The following is a 23,118-nucleotide window of genomic DNA, read 5'->3' on the forward strand; positions in this document are numbered from 1 at the left end:
ATCGAATTTATCGCTTGGGGGCTCTTTAAAGCACAGTTGAGATTCAGCAATTTGCCTCTGATTGAATCCATTTCGGCTTTTCGCCCTTCGCTTGGCTTTAATTAAATTAAGAATTTAATTTATAGCCAAGAAAGGCGGTAAATTATCAGCTTCAAAGGGTTGTAAAATGAATGAAAAATAGGTAGTGCTCTGTGGCTCAGTTGCTCTGTGCCATTAAAGCTGTTCCACATAACTTTCATAGCTATTAACAGATTAGTCATGCAAAGAGTTTCTTAAAAACCCGAGCGATAAGAATTAAAAGCAATAATAGTAAATATCCGAAACATATAGTACCCTTCACTACGTAGCTTATACTCTTTAAAAGTTGTGTAATATAATCGAAATATGCATGTTATCAGTATGTTTTCTCCTCCCATTGCATTTGCATTCGTTACCTAGAAAATGTAATCTGTCGAAACAATTTCAACGATTTCACAGAATTATTATATTATTCGCGCTCTGCGAAGTTGCTTATCAAAAGTGGAAAGAGCTCAGCAATGCAAGTGCATAAATCAGTTTACTCCGAGCCTTCGCCTTAAGTGGTTGCCTTTCGCAAATCCGGACTTAGTGCTTAAAGAAATTGTTTTAAAGTGGCATTTACTTTAAATGTATTTAAATGTATTTAAAGTGCTTGTAATATTTAAACTAGTGGCTTAAACGTGATAGTGATATGTAAAGTGATTAAACAAGCTCAAATATGTCAAATACATATTCTTGGGAACAAATGAAACTATTAAAATTATATATAACTTGTTCCGGGTGTAGCTTTTCTTGGAAGTATTATTAGTCGCTTATCAAGAACTCAGCAGTGCGCTAATACAGAAAACTAGTTTGCTTTAAGCTCCATTAAGTGAAACACATTAAGTGGAAACATTAAGTGGAAACAAGTTGAGACTGTGAAAGAGTGAGAAACATGAGTTCCTACGCCCTGGTGCCCAGCACACCCCCGCCTTCGTATGAGGAGTCCATGGGCTGGGCACCACGCAGATCGCAGAGCACCACGTCGCTGCTCCCGCGGAATACATCTACGTGGATGATCTGTCCACTGTGCCACGACGAGATCGAGACGACCACCAAGGTGCGGCGGCGAACGATCGCCTACGTGGCCTCGGGCATCGTGCTGTTCACCACCTGCGGCATGGGATGCTGGCTGATACCCTGCATCCTCGACGGCTTCAACGAGGTCCATCACTCGTGCCCCGTCTGCAAGGCGAGCCTGGGCACCGTTCCCCAACACGATCAGAGCTGGCCCACCTAATTAATCATCTGAAATGGACATATATGTATATATTTAAAACTGTAACTTGAAACTAAGTGAAACTGAGAAACTGAAACATGAAACTAACTTTAAGCTAGCTCTAAGTTAATACTGAATTGTGTTGAATAAACCGCAAATCAATACGTTCAACGCACTGAAACCACTTTCTCGCTTACCCTTCACTTGGGCTAATTCAATTTGATTTTTACCGGCGGCAGTTTGAAGTTTCCAAGGAACCAAAACGTGCCGGGCATCCCAAGGGCTCCTCGCACATTCCCCCTGACCACAGGAAAGGGTGACCCATAGCCGAAAGGATTTAAGCCCCAGACTGGCGGGGCGGGGTTACTTGTTTACCCGGCGGCTTCTTTCATGTGGTGGCTGTAGTGGCATCCGCTGGATGCGTGGCAACAAACACAAGTGTGGTGGCAGGAAGTTATTAAGCAAACATTTTGTCGCATGCCTGAAAAATCGCGGCATTCCCTGGCCTAGATGGTCGCATTTGCTTTTGAGCCAAGTGTTAAAGCGGCTGCCATGTAGTAAGTAAAAGCTGTTAATGCTGCTGATAGACAGATGACAGTGAATCCTTTCTCTTCCCCCCACCCACACACACACACCTACACATGCACAGGTGCCCCTAAGACAACGCCAGAGTTATTGCATACTTTGCAGGGCGTGCATTAGCGTGGCATCTCGTCGCGTCACGAATCTTGCACGGGAAAAGCGGCTAGAAAGTGGGGAGAGCAGGGTGAAGCTGGGAAAAACTTGAAGGAAAGCGAGGAAAATTCAAGCCGGAACGTGACTTGGCGCTGGCAGCAGTGCTCCTGATGATGATGGAACTCCGCTTGTTGGCCACACATCAAGCCAAATGGCTGTCATTAAAACAGCAGCCAGCAGAGGCCATGCAAAGTCCCCCTGACATCCATTCACTTTAAGCCCGATGTCATGCAGCTAAGTAGTTTATCTATTTTTAAGCAACAAGAATAACTAGATAGCCCGAATTAGCTTAAGTAAGCTTATTTTAATGAGGCCAGCAGCCTGGGCTCCAAAAACCAATCGCTTTAAAGCGATTGGCTGAGCTAAGGTACACAATAATTTCCAAAAGGCCGGCCTGCTGCCAGATTGTGGTTCACTTGGGCATCTCAGCAATGCAACCTCAGTTGCTTGCAGGAACAATTAAACTATTACTGGCCACAAACTCTATCCCAAACCCAAGCCAACTGACATGCATGCGTTGCGATGTCGAAATCAAATCCAAGTTCACTCCAGGGGAAGCGGGGCTAAGCGCCGACAATGAACCGAAAATTGGCCAAGTTGAAAATGCAATCGCATGCAAATCTCAGGGGGCAGGGGGCCAGCCACACCTGGCCAAAAGGACTCGGCCCAAGGACACCACCACCACCACCACCACCACCACCACCACTGCCTCCGACCTGTGGGGCAACATAAGCAAACACTGTGCAAATGGTCGGCAGTTAAGAGGCTATTAAAATGCAAAACTTTAGACACAAGCTGCCCCAGCTGGCTGCCAGTCTTTGGCCGCTTTCCGGCCCACTGACTCACTAAGGGGATCACGCCGGACCAACGGGCTCCACTCCACTCCCGGTGCCAGATAAACTGCAAACAAATAGAGAGTCCTCGTCGATTTCCAGAATTGCACTGCATTTCCCTCACTTCACATATCACAGGATGTGTTTCAGCTGCCATCGCCAGTTAAACGCCTACCAATCTGCGAACCGAACCTGCACCTGGATTCCATCCACATCCAATCCTTGATGGCAAACATCTGGTTTGCTAGTGAGTGTGTGAGTGGGAGAGGAGGGGAGGGTGACCCCCGGATGCGAAATCGTAAATGTTAATGGCTGCACGGATTCAATGGAGCAGGTTTTGCCTTGACTTTCGGTTATCCAAAGGGTTTCGATTGCATCGTGCTACCTGGCACTGCAACAATTAAGTACCTACAATTCGTTCAAGTAAATACTCACTTGATTTTAACTGAAGCACCATCTTGAATAGATTTATCTCATTGAATTCGGTTGAAGTTACCTTAAAGTTGAATAGATTTAACTCATTGGCATGACAAAGGGTATCCTTTCTCACTGTGCAGGCAAAGGAAATGTTCGTTAATGCTCGTCTGGGAAATGGGAAATGGGGACTTGGGGACAGTGGAGGAGTCGGCTCTGCCTCTGGGATTTGCAAGAGGAGCATACGATGGCAATGCAGATAACAGTGGCTCCCAGCCACATTAGGCATTTGCTGGGCCTCCGGACAGCTGCAGCGATTGCCCCAAAGCCACTCGGCCCCCCGGAGGCAGATAATCAAAATGGAATTAGGATTTATGCCCCGACGATTGCAGTTGATTTGTCTTTCCGAGGAGCACACGTCGGCCGGAGATTTAATCGAGATTTACAAGACATCCCCACTTGGCAGTGCGAAACACACTCAAACATATGCCTCATGTTCTCCATATTCCTCATATTTCACGGCGGTCCAGAATTCTGGCATTCGGGCGGTTGACACAATTGTTGCCATCACGTACGTACTGCCAGGCTTGATAAATCTTTTGGCCCAGTGCTCTTCTCAGCACTCGACGCCATTGTCGCCACCTTTTGGCCAAATCCCCACTAACCAACCCCTGCTAACCCCTTTCCTTTTTGGCCAGCACGTGCGCGCTGTTAACCTCAAAAATGCGCTGCTAAAACATTTTTTAACGCCTCTCAGCCCTTCGAGCGCTCGTCATCCCAATCCACCCACTCCCACTGCCAAACTCCCTGAGAGGGAAAAAGCCAGACCAGACGGTCAGCTAGGTTGAATCCACAGAACATGACCGCAAGGACGCAGCCAGGCCACAACATCTAATCGAGCTGATGGCCAAGGACCGGGGCGGGCCAGGCTTGACCGGAGCGCGGACAATCCTTTCAGGGGCTGCCATACGTGCGTCCCCTACGTGAGTCGGATGACAAAGTGGTCCGAGCATATGCCCGCACAGGGTGCTCCATGGCGCTCACTTCTAGTAATAGGTTTGCTCATAAAAGGTATTAGAGCATCAGCATATTTATCAGTAACTGCTCACTCGATAGGCATACCTTTGGATACCCATTATAGACACTGAGGTGATCACCCTGTAGTTCAAACGAACTACTACCACTAAACGCGTGCGGCTTTGGTGACGAAAGGCGCGCGTTCGACGGCTTAGCCCCAAACACACACACTTGCCTTCAAATTAATGACCAACAATGGGCAATGGCCGTGGGTCAGCAGACGGAACGCGACGCGTGCCAAAGTCACGTAGCCAGCAGGACACACAATCGAGGGTTCCCACAAGGACGACTTTCGGAGCTGCCATATTGGCATGCTGCGGATTTTCAGCGTTTGCATGCAAAGTGCAAAAACTCTGCGACTCCGAACACTTTAAGGCTTTAAGGCGAAACAGGACAGAGGACAGAGGACAGAGGACAGTGGGGAGCAGGGCAAGTGAATCGGCACACAAAGCGCCAGTTTATCTCGAAAACATTTATTTACTTGGCCAAACCCGCAGTCTCCTTTGGCCCGGTTTTTCCGCTTTTTGTCCTGGCCTGTAGGTTAAAATATTTGCGCTGGTTAGAAAAGCAACGCCCGCATGGCCACTCTGGAGGCCACAAGGATTCCGGCTTACGGAGGGGGCAAACCCCTCTCCCCCCTCAGAGCCGGCGAAAGTAGTTGGTAGCCGAGATAAGAGTCAACAGAAAAAATAATAATATTCCTGCTGGCTGGAGTTGGCCAAACTTGAGCTCATCTCATGCCGAGTTATTCCAGGGTCAAAACTATTCCAGTGCCCCGATGTGTGTGGCAAGAGTGCGTTTTAACTGATAATTAGGGCATTTGCCAAAGATGGCCATTCCATTATTATTCGGAAAGTTCGCAGAGGACTTATAGTTTCCTCACATTTTTCACTGCTCTCCATTGTCTGCCACTTTTCGTGGCTCTTTTTGCGGAAAATGCATTGGCCTGCTGCCAACTGGAGGAGCTGTTTCACTTGTAAAACATTTATGGATTTAAACTGGGCTATTATGTCGGCTGCCACATTTCACGGAATGCGAATGCGAAAAGAAACGGGCACAAAGGGCTTTAAATTAATTTACATTCATCAACAACAAAAATTACTCTTCACTTAAATCATTGTCAAGTGCTCAGAGTATCGCATCATCAGGTAAACCTCATACTCTTCCACTGGCTCATTAAATAATTCACGTTTGGCGAAAATCAGTGCATCACAACTGCCATGTCCTGCGTCCTTTCGCACTCGCGAAACTCGAACGAAGGCTATTAATTTATACATTATTGGCCGCCGCAAATTTCACTTAAACACGCTCGTTAAGAGTGCCAAGCCGATCGAATCGAATTGCCACTGCGAAATCTTGCAATGCGTCGAATTATTCATCTGGGGAATTCGTATCCGGGATATGCACTCCGGCTGGCCAATCTCCCGCCGCAGATAAGCGGCTTCTGGGCGGGATTGGGTTGGCTGGTTGGCTGGTTGGCTGGCTGGCAGCTGGGAGCTTCATCGATTCCTCGCCGGCCAAGATGGCCGGGGTCCAAGTAATGAGATTTGCTAGCTGATACTCCACATTTATTTATGGCCACTGGCCCGTGCGGTTTCACTTTCCCAATTCGATTCGGATTGGGATACGGATTCGGATTCGTCGGAGGGAGCAGCACCGCACCGATAGCACGGGCCATAAATCCGAAGTGTTATGAGAGCGCTGAGTGGGAAGAATTTTATCAACGAAACACATTATTTTAGCGCACTTCAGACCAGCTCCAATTCCCAATGGCACCAGACAAAGGGCGAGCGAAAGTAATGGCCCTCGAAGAGGAGAAAAGGAGCTGCTCTCAGGAGCAAACAGGACATTGGCCATTCCAGGCGATTCTATCTGCTGTTTTATGCTAGTTTGCAAAGCGAGTTCGATTTTATGCAATAATTAAATGTATATGTGAATATATAAATAGCCCTGCTCCTCTTTCGCCAAACTCGATTTGGCGCCGAGTCCTAGGAAGGCTGAGGAGCCAGCATATTGCACATTGCACTTGGCCATCGAGCTGCTGAGTTGTTGGTGCAAATCAATCGACTCAAATCGCATTTGTCGCCGAGCTGCAGGGACGAAGCTGCGTTCGTTACCATAATAAAATTTGAAAACAAATCAAGCCAACAATTGCTAACGATTCTCCTTCAATTGCGCAATGGCAATGGCAAATTTGCCAGCGATTCTTTGGGCCCAAGGGGCGCAGGGAATGCGGAAAATGTGGGCATACACTGAATAGATGTGTGATTTAATTTGATTTATAAATCAAGCAGCTTAGTATGGCACATTATTATTTGTATAATTCGAATATAATTATAATATCTGTTATAATTTGCGATTAAAAAAGCGCTTTAATCTATTTTCGTGTATTATTCGCGAGTTAAATACTTTTCCAGTGCTAATATTGGTTCACCACAAAGGGCATTTCACTAATTAATTTTCCCTTTTCAGTGCATTTTTTGTTTCGCGCTTTGCGGATGTATAATTCATTAAAAGTGATGCAATAATTGGATTTCCCTCCGACGGCTTAATTACACTGGTCTGATTTAAAGCGATTGCCGAGTCTATCGCCATAGCATCCGCCAGATGCATCTTCTTGTCGGAATGCATCAAAAAATGCAGCCGGAATGCAGCCTTATTAGTGACGAATGCAAATAAACACACCATTTGCCATTTGCATAGTGTTCGACCTTTTGACTGGTGTTGCTGGTGTGACGCTGGTGTGCACACATCGCAGATACACACGGGCGTTGTTTGGCAAGCAAATCACGATTCGGGCAACGACAGCGTTAATTAATTATTTCATTTCAACAGGCAAATCGCTGCTGCGTTGTTGTTTTTCTTATTCACTTTTTGCTTCACTATTCCGGTGTTTTTGGTCTCTGCCCGTTTAATCTACTGCATGCGCCCGGAGGAAATGGAAAAAATAACAGGGCTGACGGCGTAATGAATTCAATGACACGTAGCTACGCGTAGTGCCCGCATTCTCGATTTTCGCAGGCGAAGACGAGGGCGCAAATTGTTTGCCCACGTAAGTATGCAACGATTTATTTCGCCCCTGTTCGCTGTCAGGAGGACGAAGGACGCGGACAGGCGGGCTCACGAGCAGATAGGCGAACGTCTTTCCATTCTGACCAATGCTAAGGCAATGACAGTGAAAGCGACTGCGGTCAGGGTGGAGGTTCGACTGGCTGGATACCCCTTAAATGCTACTGAAGACCACCGATTGCGGTCAAACAGCCAGCTCTTACATATAAGCCACCTAAAAGTAGGCTATGAAAAATTACATATTGTTGCATACTCCTCTGAGTGCCTTACTTTGAAAACACCTAAAAGTAGGCTATGGAAAATTACATATTGTTGCATACTCCTTTAACTCCTTTGAGTGCCTTACTTTGAAAACAGTATTACTAAATTAGTTTAAAATTAATGATATACATGGGGGGAAAACAGCCAAGTCAAGGATAAACTTTCTCTGGTATCATATAACACTTATTTATTTGACTTGGCCTGAGCCTCCCCAAGTCACCAAGGACCTCGCCACTAGACAGCCCGACCGCAGCTGGAGGCGGGGGGCAAGCCGGAGTGTGTAGAAAGAAAAACAAGTGGCGGACCCACTCTGCTTGGTCCTGTCAGCATATCCTTGTTTCGATGCCGAGTAATTCATTAACATTTAACTTGATTGAAACACGAGCCGGGGGACGGTCCATGGTGCACGTTCCACGTTTCAGGTTGGAGCTGCCAGATTCGAGGACTCGAGTGGGTTTTTTTGGCTGCTCTGCGAGGCACGTACTTCGGGCGGGGGCCGTGGGCGGTGGGCGTGGCACGCTCACGATTTGTTTATACAGTTATAATGCATAATGGCATCGGCTTTGGCCTGCACAGGATAGGCACGCCCACACACAAGCGCCCGGCAGTAAGGTTGTTACTTTGTTAATTTAATAAAAGCCAGGACGACAACAGGTGCTGTAGCCCCGCATCCGAATGCGAATCCAAATCCGTGTCCTGCTCCGAAATGAAGTCACGTCGCAGGCATAAATCAATTGCCATGAGCAGGCATTTGTGCCGCTCAAATTGCACGACTGCATAGGTAGGGTCCTTGCTGAAGGACCAAAGGAGCTGGGGGACCACCCCCCGCCAGCTGGCAGCTCGCAAATTGAGCGCGAGCTATGAAAGTGTAACGAGTCTTAATTCGTTTGCCAAGTGCCGCCGAGCGGCCCACAAATCCCGATAACCATCCGATAAGCCACTGCCGTCGATGGCTGAAATACGTTGGCCTAAAATGCGGAAGACTGATGGCAAATCAAATACCCAGCTGGGACACCCAAGTGGCAGAGGAGGGTTGTCCTCAATGGGAAAGCACTCGCAGTCGACGGGGGGCCGCAACTACAAAACGGTTAGTAAGGACGGTGACTACTAGGCTTTAAGATATAAGCTGGAAATACTACTGTGAAGTCTTTAATTCGCCTTTCAAAATGTGTACTTTGATTTCCGCGACTCAAAGAACTTGCTTCAAACATTCAAGAGCTCCCCAATTAATAATGCAAAGTGGCTTCAAGAAACTTGTAGATAACGCTCGGCAACTTGAGGTTTTCCTGGAAATGAAAATGAGCTGAAGCAGAAATGGGGTGAGAAGAACAAAGAACGCGAAAAGTCTTTGATTGATTATCTCCAACACGAATCCTTCCTTCCTCGACACTTCCGCTGCAGTCACGAATGGATGTCAATTACAGCGGACGCTGGAGTCCGCTGAAGGCGAAGAGGCCGCTCTGAAAACTTGTTGATGTCCTGCCGGGCACAACGGGTGTTAATTGCACCGCCCACTCCCACCTTCCACCTTCCACCTCCAACCTCCCAACCCCACACCCAGAAATGGACAGGTGTCAAGCGTGAGTGCCTCTGCGGAACGCTTTCCTTTCACTTGTTGCTTTATTGGGCTTACATACAATGGGGGGGCACACTGAGTACTCCACACTCCGCTCACCACTGGAAGATGGTCAGCATGGCGCGCAGCAGCTCCGGGATGTTCCAGCCGTTCTTGCGCAGGGTGCGCAGTGGCTTCACCACGTCGCGTTTGTTCTGCAGGATAATGGGGGCAAGAATGAGGAACCAAGCGGTGGAAACTACACTGCCACGCTCGTGTGAATAAAATGATGCGAATGCTTTGCATTCAGCCTATTGTATGCAGCACGAGTGGAGTGGCAAGGACACTCAGGACAAGAAGTACTCACAATGTTGGCCTTCAGCGTGGCCTGGAACTCCTTGGACACCACCGCCCGGGTGAAGTTGCCAAAGTTGGTGAGGTTCGCCCGCGACTCTGCCACGTAGTCGTGCACCTCCTGCTGCGGCATGATGGCGAGCAGGTCGCCGACGAAGGTGTGGTGCCTCACAGCCTTGCAGTCGCAGTTGCGGTCGGGCTTGCGAACGGGCAGGATGATGCAGTGGAAGATATCGGCAACGGTCTCGATGTCGGCGACATCCACGCTCTCCGACTGCAGTTCGCGGAGCACGGTGTGGTAGGCAGCCGTATCCGTGAGCTGCTGGGTGGTCTTCTCGAATCCGGGCGTGTTGTAGTACCGCATGGCGCGGCGGAACTTCAGGTCGCAATTGTAGTGCACCTCGATCAGGTTGAGCAGCACCGTCTGATTGATCATATCGCGAATGTGCTGGAAATTGGCGCACAGGGCGGAGTCGTGGTCGGTTCTATTCGGATTATTATTGGTGTTGTTGTTATTGTTGGTATGGTTGCCATCGGGCGGACACCACTCCTCCGAATCCTCCTCCGAATCCTCCTCCACGTAGTGTGGCTGTGCGATCGTGTGGCAGGCGAATATGGCCACGGCTGCGCTCAGCAGCATCAAAGTCTTCGCGTCCATCGTCTTCGAGCTGGTCGAGATTCACGTTAACTGTGGCCGGAACCCGCCGCTCCTCACCTGCTTTTATGGCCCTCCCGGCGGCGGCAGAGTCAATTACATGCATTTCCCCTTTTCTCGGACACTTTGCTTATCGCCTGCCAATTAGCGAAATTCGCCTGAACCACCACTTTGCGCTTATCATTGAGGCAAAACAAGCCGGGGGCGTATTTTCCGGACTCGCATCTGTCTAAAAATGGACAGCACTGCTCATCATTAGTAACCACAAGCGCCACGATAAGAGCGAATTGTGTTTTCAACATAGTTTCACACTTGAAGACATGACTCATGAACATCGTGCTTCAAAGGGGTTCTACGAGTACATCCCTTTGTGAATATGCCAGTAGAATGATGTGAATTGTGCCATTTATTACTTGGCTGGTGTTCTGCCAGTGCACATCTAATTGGTTGACATTAGAGCTTATAATTTCTGAAATTCGCTCATAATCTCTCGGCTGTGCGCTCCATTAATAGCAAATTACAGTCGGCACCCTCCAGCCCATCCCCTAAAAGCCTCATGACTTATGCACCTGCTGCTCCTCGTCTGTGTGCATGTGATTATGACTTTGGGTGGAGTGATAGTCCACCCACTCATTAGTTTAGTAGTTCTGTCGGGAGAGGGGGAACCAAGCAAGTCCAACGTCCATCCACAGGAGCAAGTGCTCAGGCCCCAGAGTGCAAATCAAGTTCAGTGTGGGATCAGGAGCAGAAGTAGCCAGCTGTCCAGAGGGGCACTGATTGTTTGCCCAGTGGCTCCGGTCCTCAACTTGATTCATTGCCTTCTGTTTGCGCAGCGACTCCCAGGACTCAGATTCGAATTCCATTTGTGCTCGAGTTTGCAGCTCTTTTCGGAACTCAATGGTTTGAAATGGAATAAAATCTAGCAAATTCAGTATGCAATTTGGGTAAAAATTGGAAAATAATATTAATAATCACGCGCCTCGCTGGGCACATTTATCTTGACACAATTGTCGTGAGTTTCTGTAGATATCTCTTCCGCTTTCACGACTAACAAATGTAGCAAATATTTGCCAACCAATGGACCGGAAATAGTTCCATTCAACATTTTCTTTTTTTTGCCTTGTTTTCATGTTTACGCCTTTTTTTTCTCGCAATGCTCGTACTCAATTGCAAATTTGGAGACATGGGAAAAATACAAATGGCACGGACTTTTCCAACAGAATACGAGTATGGGTTCAATTTTCCTGTAGTTAAACTTGCTGCTGCTTCCACTTAAGCTTAATCGGCGATTTATTTCAGTGGATAAAATAGTTGGCAGAGCCAGTACGAAACTCGATTCATGCAGTCAGCAGCTCAAATGAAGCAAATAAACTGCATGCAGTGTGCAAACTTTTGGCCAAAGGTGAAGTTCACTTCACAGGGCTTACAAACGACCCATTTTTGGGCGGAAAATTGGGTTGGCCAGAGTCCACACATTTCACTTGGCATGTGAATGGTTTTTCTCAACTATCTGGTCGCAATTTAATTGCGGTTTCCTGACCTTGATTGCCGTTTAATTAATGTTGGCGGCCAATAAATTGTCATAAACAAAGCAAACCGCAGAGCCACTTTTTAGCCTGATTCCGCAGGCAAATGACACAGGAGAACCACACATCACACATCAGCAAGACATTGCCACAAAGTTGCTCGCATCTGGCCAACCGTTTTCATTTCCCCCGATAATTTACTCAATTAGAGCCGAACTCGAAGGCTTTGCGGCATTTACCAGAATCGCTTTATTACTGCACTTAGAAGCGCTCCCAATTCAGTTGTGGCGACACTACACACCTACACACCGACACACCCTGTGGCACTCTATATACCCTGACATTCACACTCACATGTACTGCATACATATGCCAAGCGCCAGACAGCTAATTTAGTTAGCTGATAAAACTAAACTGAGCCGATCATCTTGGCAGTGGACGGGGGGGGGCAAGGGACAAGGAACAAGGGGCTCTGGAGCGAAAGTTGAACAGCTAACTTACTTCGATAAACAGGCTTAATTAGCGACCAAAGCTGAAAGCCAACAAACTGCCAACTGGAGCTGGCACTAGGCGCATTATTTCCCATTTCCCAGGGCACAGCGCACACACACACACACACTTATCCCCAGCCTGGCACGCACACAAACACACTTAAAGCCACTGGCAGCAGGACTAAAAACACAATCAAATATTAGACAGTGGCTGGCACTCGAATGGTGGCCCAGCGAAACACTGCAAACTAACACTATCCAAAAGTATGAAACATTATATTGCTCATACGCAACGTTGTCTCGGATTTCAGTTGTGTATGAAAGCTACAAAGATAATTAAATTTTTACATATTTCATACACTGATTTCATCATTTAATAAGGAACATGAAAACCATTTAAAATGCAAAGGTTATATTTGGTTTTAACTTTAATTTGCTAAGTTTACCCCACTGTAGATGTGCGTTTGTTGAAGGGCTTTGTCGACTGTCCGGCTTAATTATGTGCAAGCAACAATGATATTTATATTATCAGCCAGTCAATGTCAAACGTCAGCACCACCCACTGACCAGCAGCTGAAGTCCTTGGTCCTTCGAGCCCGATGCTCAACCCCCGGCAAGCACACAGCATTAACATTAAGTCCGAAGACAAAGACGTCGGCCAAGGTACCAGCCTGCGTTTGGGGCTGAGTTGGGGTCTGTGTGGAGCTGTGTGGGCCTGTTAATAGCTCCTCCATGTGCACCGATTCGCCATAACCCGAAATTATATCCCCGCACACACATGGCTCCCCAGAGGTGGAGCCGGGAAACAGAAAAATTAATGCAGATTCATGGCTGCCCAGTCAGCAGACAAATGATGTGCGACGCAAAATCGGCGAACTCGAAAATTTCAAGGGGTCATTCAGGACTCGGTCGTATGTCCTGGGCGCTTGAAACTTAAAGCCCACCGTTTCAGTTCGTTTCGAACCTGTTGCGGGCCATGCGATTTTTATTCTTATTTTTATTTTCGTCCTCGATTTTTTAGCCGTGTTTTTGTTTTGTCGCAGAGCACTCTTGACTCGCATCGAATCGGAATCGAAATCGGAATCGGAATCGGGGAAAACAAAAGCTTTGTCCGCCTATTGTTTTGCTGGTAAACAATTAAAAATGGCAAATGGCTCTGCGGGGGGCGAGTGGGGCGAGCATCCTGGATACGGGACCCCGATGGAGGAGGACACCCAGAGGGGCACAAACACAATCCAAAGTGTTGGCATCACACAACAGCAGGAAAATGGCTCACTCTCGTGTGACAGTGACGTCTCACAATTCGTATGACAGCACATCGAGTGGCAGGGAAATTATATGGGGGCATGCGGACAAAGGATGCCGAAGCTATCTCAATTGTGTTCGACATTCAGTTGATACCCTGCCAAAAGGATTCCGGTAATTGGACAACCGCTAACAGCGATGATCCGCAGACAGAGTTTATATAAACCACTGAAAATGTGATTCATTGTGCACAGAAATAGTTCAGCTTAATTTAAAGAATATTTCAAATTTTAATATATTTTTAAACTACTCATATATCTGCTGAGTAACTCGCTGCTTTTTCTGAACATCAAGCTGCCAACCACAGATTGCAGGGTAGCAACGCAAAAGTATGGTAAATCCAAGTCGAGCTGGAGTTCGTCTAGACAAATGGTGTCCTTAAGCCCTGCGAGAAGGATCCTTTGGTTTTGGGGCGCCTACAGCTGTGTGCGCGGCGTGGCGTGGGCTTATCTCGATAATGGCTGCCATATTTGCTCAGCAGCCATTTTCCTGGCGGCCCAGCTACCTGGAACTCCAAATTGGCAACATGAGTTGGCAACAACACCATCTGTGTGTTGGGCGAAAAGTAATTTGCTGGCAAATTATGATAAATAGATTCGAGTCTAACCCACGACCAACGCACCCAACTCAATTAGGACTAACCAAACAGGAACTCCATTTGCTCAATTGTCTCACATTGTTACGAAGAAAATCCTTGAAATCCTGCAGCAAAGTACGCTGCTTCGATTTGGATTCCAGGACAATTTATGACCAAACAATTGCACTTTTGTGGCACTTATTGAATTAAGTGACATTCAACTGCTTTTTTATGCGTCCCCATAAATAACTCTGTGGCAACTTTGCGTGCGAGCGTCCTTTTTTCGGGGTAATGCGTTTAGAGACCCAAGACACTGCCTGGGCAGCTCAATTAAAATGACACTAAATTGCATTTGGATTGCCTTGGTCTGAGCCACACTCCACTCCCTCTCCCCTCCAGGTTGTCTTCCTTGCTCCCGGCTGAGATTGCCTTTTTGCGCAGACACTGAAAATAAACTTGTGAGTGAACCCAAATTGAAATCTACACTCTTTGTGTGCTAGTTGTACTCGAATATAAAGCACTTTGGGTTAGTAACAACCCGATCTTATAAATTACTCATATATTACGTAGAAAAACTGCTGATTTTTGTTCAGTGAGCTTGAGCTTGAGCTCGAGCTGCAGCATCTGTCTATGCACTCGGGATTTGGGCTGGGGACATGGACGAGGACACTCCACTCAAGCGACTGGCCCGCAGCGCCGTCATCTTGAGCGCAGAAGCCCCGAAGGCCCGGATCCGCATCCTTCCACACCATCCTTCAGCCTCGTCCTGGCATCCACATCCACATCCTGCGTGTCTGTGCATTCGCCGCTGTGGTATTTTCCATGTCGCTGCATTGCTTTCAGCATCTGGCTGGCGACCAACTTTGCAGGCAGGCAGCCCGACATCTTGGCATTTAAGGAATCTCCAGGAGCAAATTCGCCTTGTCTGTTTGCCTTTAAGACTGCCTGCAGTCCTGCGATTGAAATGCTGATTGCATGTTAACTGGATTAATTGTCAATGTGGCAAACACCCTTTTCTCCGGTATGTACTTAAAACATAATGCCAAATCGAAACGGAATTTCATTTGCCGCACTTGCCGGCGCAGAGAGAAAACAAACACATTTCCACCGGAAAAGCTCTTTGATTTCGAGCGCTGAAAATTGGATTTGGGGCTATCTTGATCCGCATTTGCTAGCAAAGTATGCGATAATGCGAATAATGTTGTGGGAAAATCAATTTGTTATGACGCCGCTTGAATTGTGGGTGAATAAACAGAATAAACATGCATCCACTTTTTATAGCGATGATGAAAAGAAAATCAATGTAGTACGACTTTATTATAACTTAAGGTAAGCATTTAATAAATATTGCATACTAGCCAGGCATTTAATAATAATTGTTAAATTGGCATCATAATCCCAGAGGAAATTCAATTTAGTTATGATAACTTTCCCTTCAGGAATGACTGCTTTCTGCAGGGAATGTGGTTAGATGTCACTTTAATGGCGAATAAATTAAAAGTTAAAGCGCCGAGAATTCATTACTCGCCACTCGAATTTAATTTGCTTGTTCTGTCTGTGGACCAGAGAACTAGTGCACAAAAGCCGCTGCACACGATGTGTGCGCCGTGCAGGTCAGTGGAAGTTCAGCTGGATCCCTAACAATGCCAACTAGTTGCCACTCACACAGATACTCGTCCACACGCACACCAGCACACCAGCACACTAGCACACGGCGCCATAAAGTATGCATCAGAAAAGCGTGAACGTACTGAGCCCCGAGCGAGGCGCTTGATAAATATTCAAAATTCGATGGCAACGGATATGCTGGATGTGGAAAGTAGGATGTAGAAGGGTGGCCGGAGGATGGAGGATGGAGGATGGAGGACGAAGGATTCAGGATGGAGGATGGAGGATAGAGGATGGAGGGTGCAGTTGGCAGGACGAAGGAACAAAGGGGAGCTCGCACACCTCACACAGTCGCACAAACGTTCTTCGTTTGCATACCAGAGAACTGCAGCAAGCCACCGGCACCCTAAGTGCACCCGGTAAACACCGGGTATTTCAGCACCCGGGTGTTTGTAGACACTCTATTTTCAGCAAAGACAAACACCCGGGTGTTTTGCCACCCGGGTGTCTTTTGCTACTTGCACAAAAACACCCGGGTGTCTGCTGTGCAACAAATTTTAGGGTGAGTGACGCGCAAGCAACGATCGGCCGCAGGTACTTTTCTGTATGCATAAAATGTGTATGGGTGGAAGCGAGACGGTCTCAAAAATGAAGGGTGAAAGGGAACACCCAAGAAAAAGGTCGGGCACATGTTTTTGCGTTTTGATCTACCTAATGTCTTAACAAAAAACAATCTTATATATTATTAAATAATATTTATACATTATTAACACTATTCTATTTCTATTGTTTTTTCTCTTGTTTTTTTATTATACAATTTTATTTATTATACAATTTTTTTATTATTATTTTAAAATTATACATCTATAAAGATAAATATGGGAAGTCGATATTAAAAATTTTAACAAAGCAAATAATATAATATATAAAAAAGAAAAGTCTATTTCGTGTTGTTTAAATTTCTGTAAAAAGAATGCAAAAAAAGAGGCTATCTTCAGATTTTGGGTATAATATAATATCGTTTTTCAGGAATTATGCTACCACAGGCACTCGAGTGTCTACCAGACACCCGGGTGTTTGGCGAGACACCCGGGTGTTTCCGAGAAATAAATGAGTGTTTTTGCCACTCATCCCTTTTTGGGCACTTGCCTTTTTCTGCATGTTTGCCTTCTCTACCCTTCGTTACGAGTGGCGAGTGTGATCGGTACCCGCTACCTAGAGTGCCGCATTGATTCGGGTGCGCGCACACCAGGGTGCCTGCAGACACCCGAATATTTTGAGCGGGTGTTTGCAAGTACCCGCCGTGACCGGCGTGAGTGGCACCCGATACCCAAATTTGTTGAGTGTGATTAAGGTGGCAAAAAAGGCTACCCATGCAGTTCTCTGTTGCATACTTGATTTGCGTGTGTGTGTGTGTATGTGGGTGAGTGTGTTTGTGTGGCAGCAATTTATGTGGCATTGAGAACTTTGGTAGATTTGACATTCTAACGCTCGTCGACAAAATATACGCATATCTATATCTGTATATGCATGGGAGGGTCGTAAATATGCCAGCAGGACGTGTAATTCGATTTATATGCATGCTCTCCATATAAAAATATGGCCCCAAAATGGCATCCAAAATCGGCCATAGCCGCCTAACTGCATGTCCATAGGCGGCATTAAAAGCAAATAGAAATCTGCATATATGAGGCGGGATCAAATTGTCAGCTCTTTGTAAGTCGGAGCTCAAATATAGTTATTTGCAGGCACACTAAATGGAGCCATAATGGATTTGGTCAATTGAAAGGTGTTTGCTTACTTTATAAACTATAAGGATATATGTGATATATGTTATGCAAGGCAAAGGATTCACCTCACCAGCTGTTTAAGGCCTTAAATAACCCAATTTTTCACTTCATATAGCTGAAAACTCAATGATTCGAAGGAGTGATTGAAACCATGTGTGCTCAAAGAAGTCAGTAATATAATTTTCACTCGATTGTGAATGGCAGCAGCAGCAGGTGAGGGGCAGCAATCAAAGTCAGAGAATGCTAATGGCTAGTGTTGCACATGGGGCTATTAGGCGCCTTGACAGGCTCCTGACTGAAGTGAGCAATTTGCTCGGACAACAGGCTGCTTGGTTAACCCGGCTGCACACAGACCGAGATTGTGTGGCCACGCCCGCAGGATATCTTCAGGATTCGTATATATCTGTATATATATATATGTATATGCTGCTTGTGCTCCTGTCTCACCTTGATTACATTGATGCATTTCCACATCATTAAGCCGTCTAAACACCATTAGCAGCCGCTCAGATTTTGAGGTACGTATGTTGTGCGTGTGTGGGTGTAAGTCACGGATTTATCTGCCAGGCATCTCTGCACACACTCACTCAGTAACACACACACTCAGTCACACACACATCGCTTCCGGCTGAGTGCACCCACACAGATACAGACGAGCCAGCGCCAACTCATTTGCCATTCCCTAATGGCAAATCAATGGGCTGACTGCGCCACAGCCCGCGTCCCAGAGTTCCAGGAAGTCCAGCTGGCCTCGACTAAGACTACGACTATGGCTATGGGTATGGGTATGGCTGTGGCTATGGCTATATAGGACCCGCAAACTGAACCATCCGGCTGCCTGATGACACTTGAATGAGTTTCGGTGTCTTTCGTCGCCGGCATCTCACGCTAAATTGCACATATTATTTATACATAAGGACTCAACTGACCATAAGTTATGTATATTAGCTAATCGTTTAGCTTGCTTTCGGTGCTTTATGAACTTGCCAGCCAACTGACGACCACATTTACCCATTCGATTTGGCCTCCCGATGGGCAATCAATTGCCTGCTTCCGGAGCGAGTGGCGCCGTGGAGAATTTCATTATGGATTCAGTTTTTACTTGGGCTGCCCAGTGGCGTATATTGATTTTATTTCAATTAGTCTGTCATACGAACGTTCGAATGTACGCATTCCGGGATTTTATTTTAGAAAAGCCACTCCTTGCTTAATCACTTAAAATATTAGATTACATTTTTGTTTGAACAATAATTTCATAATTAAACGGGATGCTCACTCGTTTTGGAAACGCTCTTCTAGGAAATCATATTCATTCACAGAAATCACAGAGAAGCATTTCACTAACGAACTTCGCGGGAATTGCTTCCTAAAATCCACAACGCACGTTCATCCAAAGCCCCAAAGTGGCGCACAAGGGTTGATAAAAATACCGGGTCACGCTTCTGGGGGCAAACTTAATGCCAAGGCATTAGGGGCCGGTGGAGCCAATACAATTGTAACCCTTGGCATTGTTATGAGGGCATTAAATTCCAATTACACGTTAAGATGCCGCGTTAATGGCCAAGTTAATGCACTTGCACTGCCATTGGCCCGATGATTCGCCACTGGGGGCGTGGCGCCCCCGAAATGACAAAGCACCCGAAATACATTATTACATTTACATTTATTATAGGCATGCAGTATAAAATGCTTTGTACATGAATTGGTGTTTGTGTTAATGTCTTGTGGGTGAGTGTTTCGTGAGTGCTGCTCCTTGTGTTTGTGAGTTAATCTTAGGATTGGTAAGTCAAATGGGCTTATAGCGAAACAAGTGTATAAAGTCATAATATGCACGCGGCAATTGCTGTATACAGCTGTCATTAAGAACTAAGATTATGATGAAGCGGTTATCCCAGCGCCTTGTCAGTGGATCGAGAGGATCGTGGATCTAGCCTAATCAGTGTATTAATACATAGCTTCAAGCCAAGTTCGCTTCTTGCTGTTGCGGCGGCTGCTTTTGGTCTTTGCATTTCTGGAGTTGGATTGCTTGATTGCTTAAACGATGCTGGTTGGCCCTTGAGCCCATATTCGAACTGCAGTCTGCTTCTGTTAAAATCACATTGGTTCTTTCACAGATATGGATCCTGGGGATCTGATAGATCTTAGTAGCAGCACCAGCTGGGCCGCTCCACCTCGCCGAGGGCAATGTGCTCGATGCTCCACGGCGCCGTCTCCAGCCGCCCCACGCCATTGGTCTTCACGTCCTCGCCCTCCACCGCCAAGCCAATGTCCACGTAGGGCAGACGAAATGCTGCATTGCCGGAGCTCCTGGCCAGGGCGGCCACCGTGTGACTGAAGGCAGTGTTGGTGTTGGTGTAGGCCAGCGAATCAGTCGACTCAAAGGAGCGCAGCGATGGGCTCTTGCCCTCGTCCGCCAGGCGAACCAGTCCCTGGGCAGTGGAGATGAACACTTGCTCGAGTCCCTGATCCGTTTCGGTGGAGGTTTCAAAGTAGGTTGCCCCAATGGAGGTGGCGAACACGAATGCCTCCTCCCGGGAAACCGCTCGCTGCGCCTGCATGTCCATCTTGTTCCCCACAAGCGTCAGTATCATCGGATCCTGAACATTGCGGTGCAGCTCCTGAATCCACGACTTGATCTCCGTGAAGGTCTTGTACTGCGTCAGATCGAAGACCAGAATGGCAGCGTTGGCATTCCTGTAGTACATGGGCGCCACCGCCCGATACCGCTCCTGGCCAGCTGTGTCCCAAATCTACAATGAGAGAAAGTGACCAGTGGTTAGAGTTCGTGCGCCACTTGAATTTAATTGAGTCATTGCCCGCTTATTCTGCAATTGCCCTTTTATTGTCGCGTTTTCCCACAGCAATAACAATCATATTGGTTGTGGGATCCCTGCTTCAGGTCTTTTGAAGGGGCTCCTCTTTATGCGAATCATAAAAATTTTGGGGCAACGACATGTTCATTGGCAAAACTAAATCGAAGCACACAAAAGCTCGCCAAAGAAACAAAGGGCCCCGCAAGCGAAACTAACAAGCGGAATCCGAAAACTATATCCTATTATGTATTCATACTTATTGTGCGCCGGCGACTGCTTCTGCTGGTCAACTGGGGTCAACCGGGGGAAAAGCAAATCTGACCTGCTTCTTTTGACATTCGTGTGCATTTGAGCAAACACTTCTTGCAAGAAAAAGTATTTCTCTGCTTAAACGCTATGTAATCGGATTTAAAGGTTTGAATATTCAGTGTCCATACTATTTTAGTAGAAGTTTCAATCAGTTTAAAGCCTATCCACCTAGCCACCCATGAGTCTGGTAAGAGCAAAAACAGTTCGACTTTGCAAGTGAACGTATGGCTATTGTAGTGGCCGTTGTTATATGGCTGCGCATAAAATCGGGATCACCCAAGAGTAAATATGGCAGCCGGGGCCAAGTGGGTGGTAACCCTTTGGCAATGGGGGAAGCTGCTGCCGCTCCCGTTTAGCTTATCAATAAACTATAAAAAAAAGAAGAAACGAGCTCACAAAAAAACGAATAACACAAAGTGCAGCGGACGCACAAATTGCAAACAAAAAGGGAAAATAAAGTGACCAAAACAGTGGGCGGAGCAGTCTGCAGAGGAGGCGACGGACACACAGGACCCGCGGCGGAGCCAGTGGCAAAATAAACCCAGATTAGCGTTCCGGCAGCCAAGCCGGCAAATAGGATTAGTGGCTTTGCCTTTGGCTTCGGCTTTTTTACGAGGCAATTCCATTTGCGTTCGCCCCGAAAGAGTTGCGTGCACTGATATACATATTCTGGCTGTGTGGATAGGATACGCACTTGCAATTTAATTTTGACCTCGTCCAGGATGATGTTGCACGTGAAGAAGGACACGGCTATTGTGGGCACCTCGCTCTCCTTCCTGTGCAGCGTGTTCTTTATGTAGCGGATGACCAAGCGTGTTTTGCCCACACCTGCAACACAAAAACATAAATTATGCAATTAGTCGAGCGTTTAACAGTCTAAAAGTTACAATATTGTGTCCCAGTGTACCCGTGAGCGCTATTTTGCTTTAAAAATAATGCCGTGCAGCTTATCAGCTTTAAGTCAGTGAACGCGCAATAGCGCACGCATTAATTGACCACTGATTAATCACGCAAATTGAGCCAAATAAACAAAAAACTGGAGACGCACTAGCGCGCAAAAGGTGGTAAACACTGATAAGGAATCGCGTACCAACCACGAGATTCTTTGTTTGGCGCACACTTTTGCGGCCGAGAAAAGCCCCTCTGTGACTGATCGGACGAGGAACATGCCCCTGGGGCTGCAGTGCATGCAGTGAATCATCCGATGATAATGGGAAGAACATATATTTCGAGGAAAGTACCGCCTTTTTATCAATGCATCCCTTTGTTTGGCGCAAAGGCAGCCACTTACTGCAATCGCTGTGCATATAGCCACCTTAGTTGACCTTGTGGCAAACTTAAACAAATTCATTTCAAATTCAACAGCCGATTACACTGCAAAAAATGCCAGCTTTCGAATAGGTGAGGTTGGTTTTGAAAGGTAGACATGAAGACTCTGCAACCTTGAAATGTTATATAAATTTGAGTATATATGGGAATCTTTTTATAGAAGATACCTGCCACAGATTCAAATTACAGAGCTGCGTACTACTGAAGCCACCAAATTTGGCCCATTAACACAGATTTCTTATCGTTAATCCCCTAAGGGCATCGTGATCTTTGAGTGAAGACCTCGTTTGTGGTGCAATTCATAGGCTAATCCCAACCAGACACTCTGTTTCTTCAGCGCTGCTGCATAAACCTGAATCCAGATTGCAGCTTGCAGATGGAAGATTGTAGCGTGCAGATTCCCAATTGGGGCCAGTGGAGTTCAAGGCTACGGCTTATCGGCTCACCCCGGTTATGAATCTTATCACTGGGCAATTGATGGAATCACTTGCATTATGCGGATCATTGAGACCACTGAATGGAAGCCGCCGAATGGCCATTAAAATGGGAAACGGGGCGTGTGTGCTTACCTCGCGAGCCCAGAACAAGCACTTTGCCCTCGATTCCGCGCATCTCGCCGAGATTAGCGGCTTAATCGCATCGCTTTCCTTGGATTTTAGTGACGTTTTCCGTAAAATGGATGAGATGATGTGTTGTTGGCGCAGTGGTTGTTGCTATTGCTCTTGTTGTTGTTGTTGCTAATGGGGCCAGTGGTTGAGAAGCGCGTAATTGGCCCTTTGGCGGCCTGTTGCGTATGGTTTCTTGGGCCCAACTGAATTTATCGCACTCGGTGGGGGTTTTCAAAACGGGCGCTGCGATTAAAAGCGCGCAGTCAGCAGTAAAGATAAAAGATTTAATAAATTCGAAGGCTTGTTGTTATTGTGCGATGTTATGCGCGAACAGCTGCTTACCAGGGCTGACACTAGATGCGATAGTTACTGTTGCCACATATAGCTGGATTCACTGAACAGAATTTTGCAAATAATAACCTTGCTCTACACATAAATAAATAGATTTCTAAGAAATATACTTATATTTTATTTTGATTGGTTATCCAGAATTGAACTACAACGAAAATCACGAGACTGTTCCCCGCTTGACG

At 46.6% G+C, this 23,118-nt stretch overlaps 3 protein-coding genes across 6 annotated transcripts; 1 reads left to right on the forward strand and 2 right to left on the reverse strand.

Moving 5' to 3' along the window:
* The first annotated feature begins 629 nt into the window (after positions 1 to 629).
* Positions 630 to 1,402, forward strand: LOC122614250 (cell death-inducing p53-target protein 1). 2 transcript variants are annotated; one of them, XM_043788784.1, is made up of 2 exons: positions 639 to 957; positions 1,001 to 1,398. In XM_043788784.1, the coding sequence occupies exon 2, from the start codon at positions 1,007 to 1,009 to the stop codon at positions 1,295 to 1,297; it is 291 nt and encodes a 96-aa protein (XP_043644719.1). In that variant the 5' UTR covers positions 639 to 957; positions 1,001 to 1,006; the 3' UTR covers positions 1,298 to 1,398. The 2 variants fall into 2 exon arrangements, with proteins under 2 accessions (XP_043644718.1, XP_043644719.1); XM_043788783.1 differs by having other exon boundaries at positions 630 to 1,402.
* Positions 1,403 to 9,246: 7,844 nt separating this feature from the next.
* LOC122614085 lies at positions 9,247 to 10,269 on the reverse strand. Its single transcript, XM_043788557.1, has 2 exons — positions 9,588 to 10,269; positions 9,247 to 9,435 (listed from the first exon to the last, which is right to left on the reverse strand). Exons 1-2 carry the CDS (start codon positions 10,230 to 10,232, stop codon positions 9,337 to 9,339), a joined length of 744 nt encoding a protein of 247 aa, XP_043644492.1. The 5' UTR covers positions 10,233 to 10,269; the 3' UTR covers positions 9,247 to 9,336.
* Positions 10,270 to 19,170: 8,901 nt separating this feature from the next.
* Positions 19,171 to 23,084, reverse strand: LOC122615248 (ras-related protein RABF2a). Of its 3 annotated transcripts, XM_043790211.1 has the most exons (4): positions 22,928 to 23,084; positions 22,547 to 22,828; positions 21,343 to 21,476; positions 19,171 to 20,276 (listed from the first exon to the last, which is right to left on the reverse strand). In XM_043790211.1, exons 2-4 carry the CDS (start codon positions 22,587 to 22,589, stop codon positions 19,668 to 19,670), a joined length of 786 nt encoding a protein of 261 aa, XP_043646146.1. In that variant the 5' UTR covers positions 22,590 to 22,828; positions 22,928 to 23,084; the 3' UTR covers positions 19,171 to 19,667. The 3 variants fall into 3 exon arrangements, with proteins under 3 accessions (XP_043646146.1, XP_043646147.1, XP_043646149.1); XM_043790212.1 differs by lacking the exon at positions 22,928 to 23,084 and having other exon boundaries at positions 22,547 to 22,921; XM_043790214.1 differs by lacking the exons at positions 21,343 to 21,476; positions 22,547 to 22,828 and having other exon boundaries at positions 22,928 to 23,062.
* Positions 23,085 to 23,118: the final 34 nt, after the last annotated feature.

The sequence above is a fragment of the Drosophila teissieri genome, chromosome 2R (assembly GCF_016746235.2).
Source record: "Drosophila teissieri strain GT53w chromosome 2R, Prin_Dtei_1.1, whole genome shotgun sequence".
NCBI lineage: Eukaryota > Metazoa > Arthropoda > Insecta > Diptera > Drosophilidae > Drosophila > Drosophila teissieri.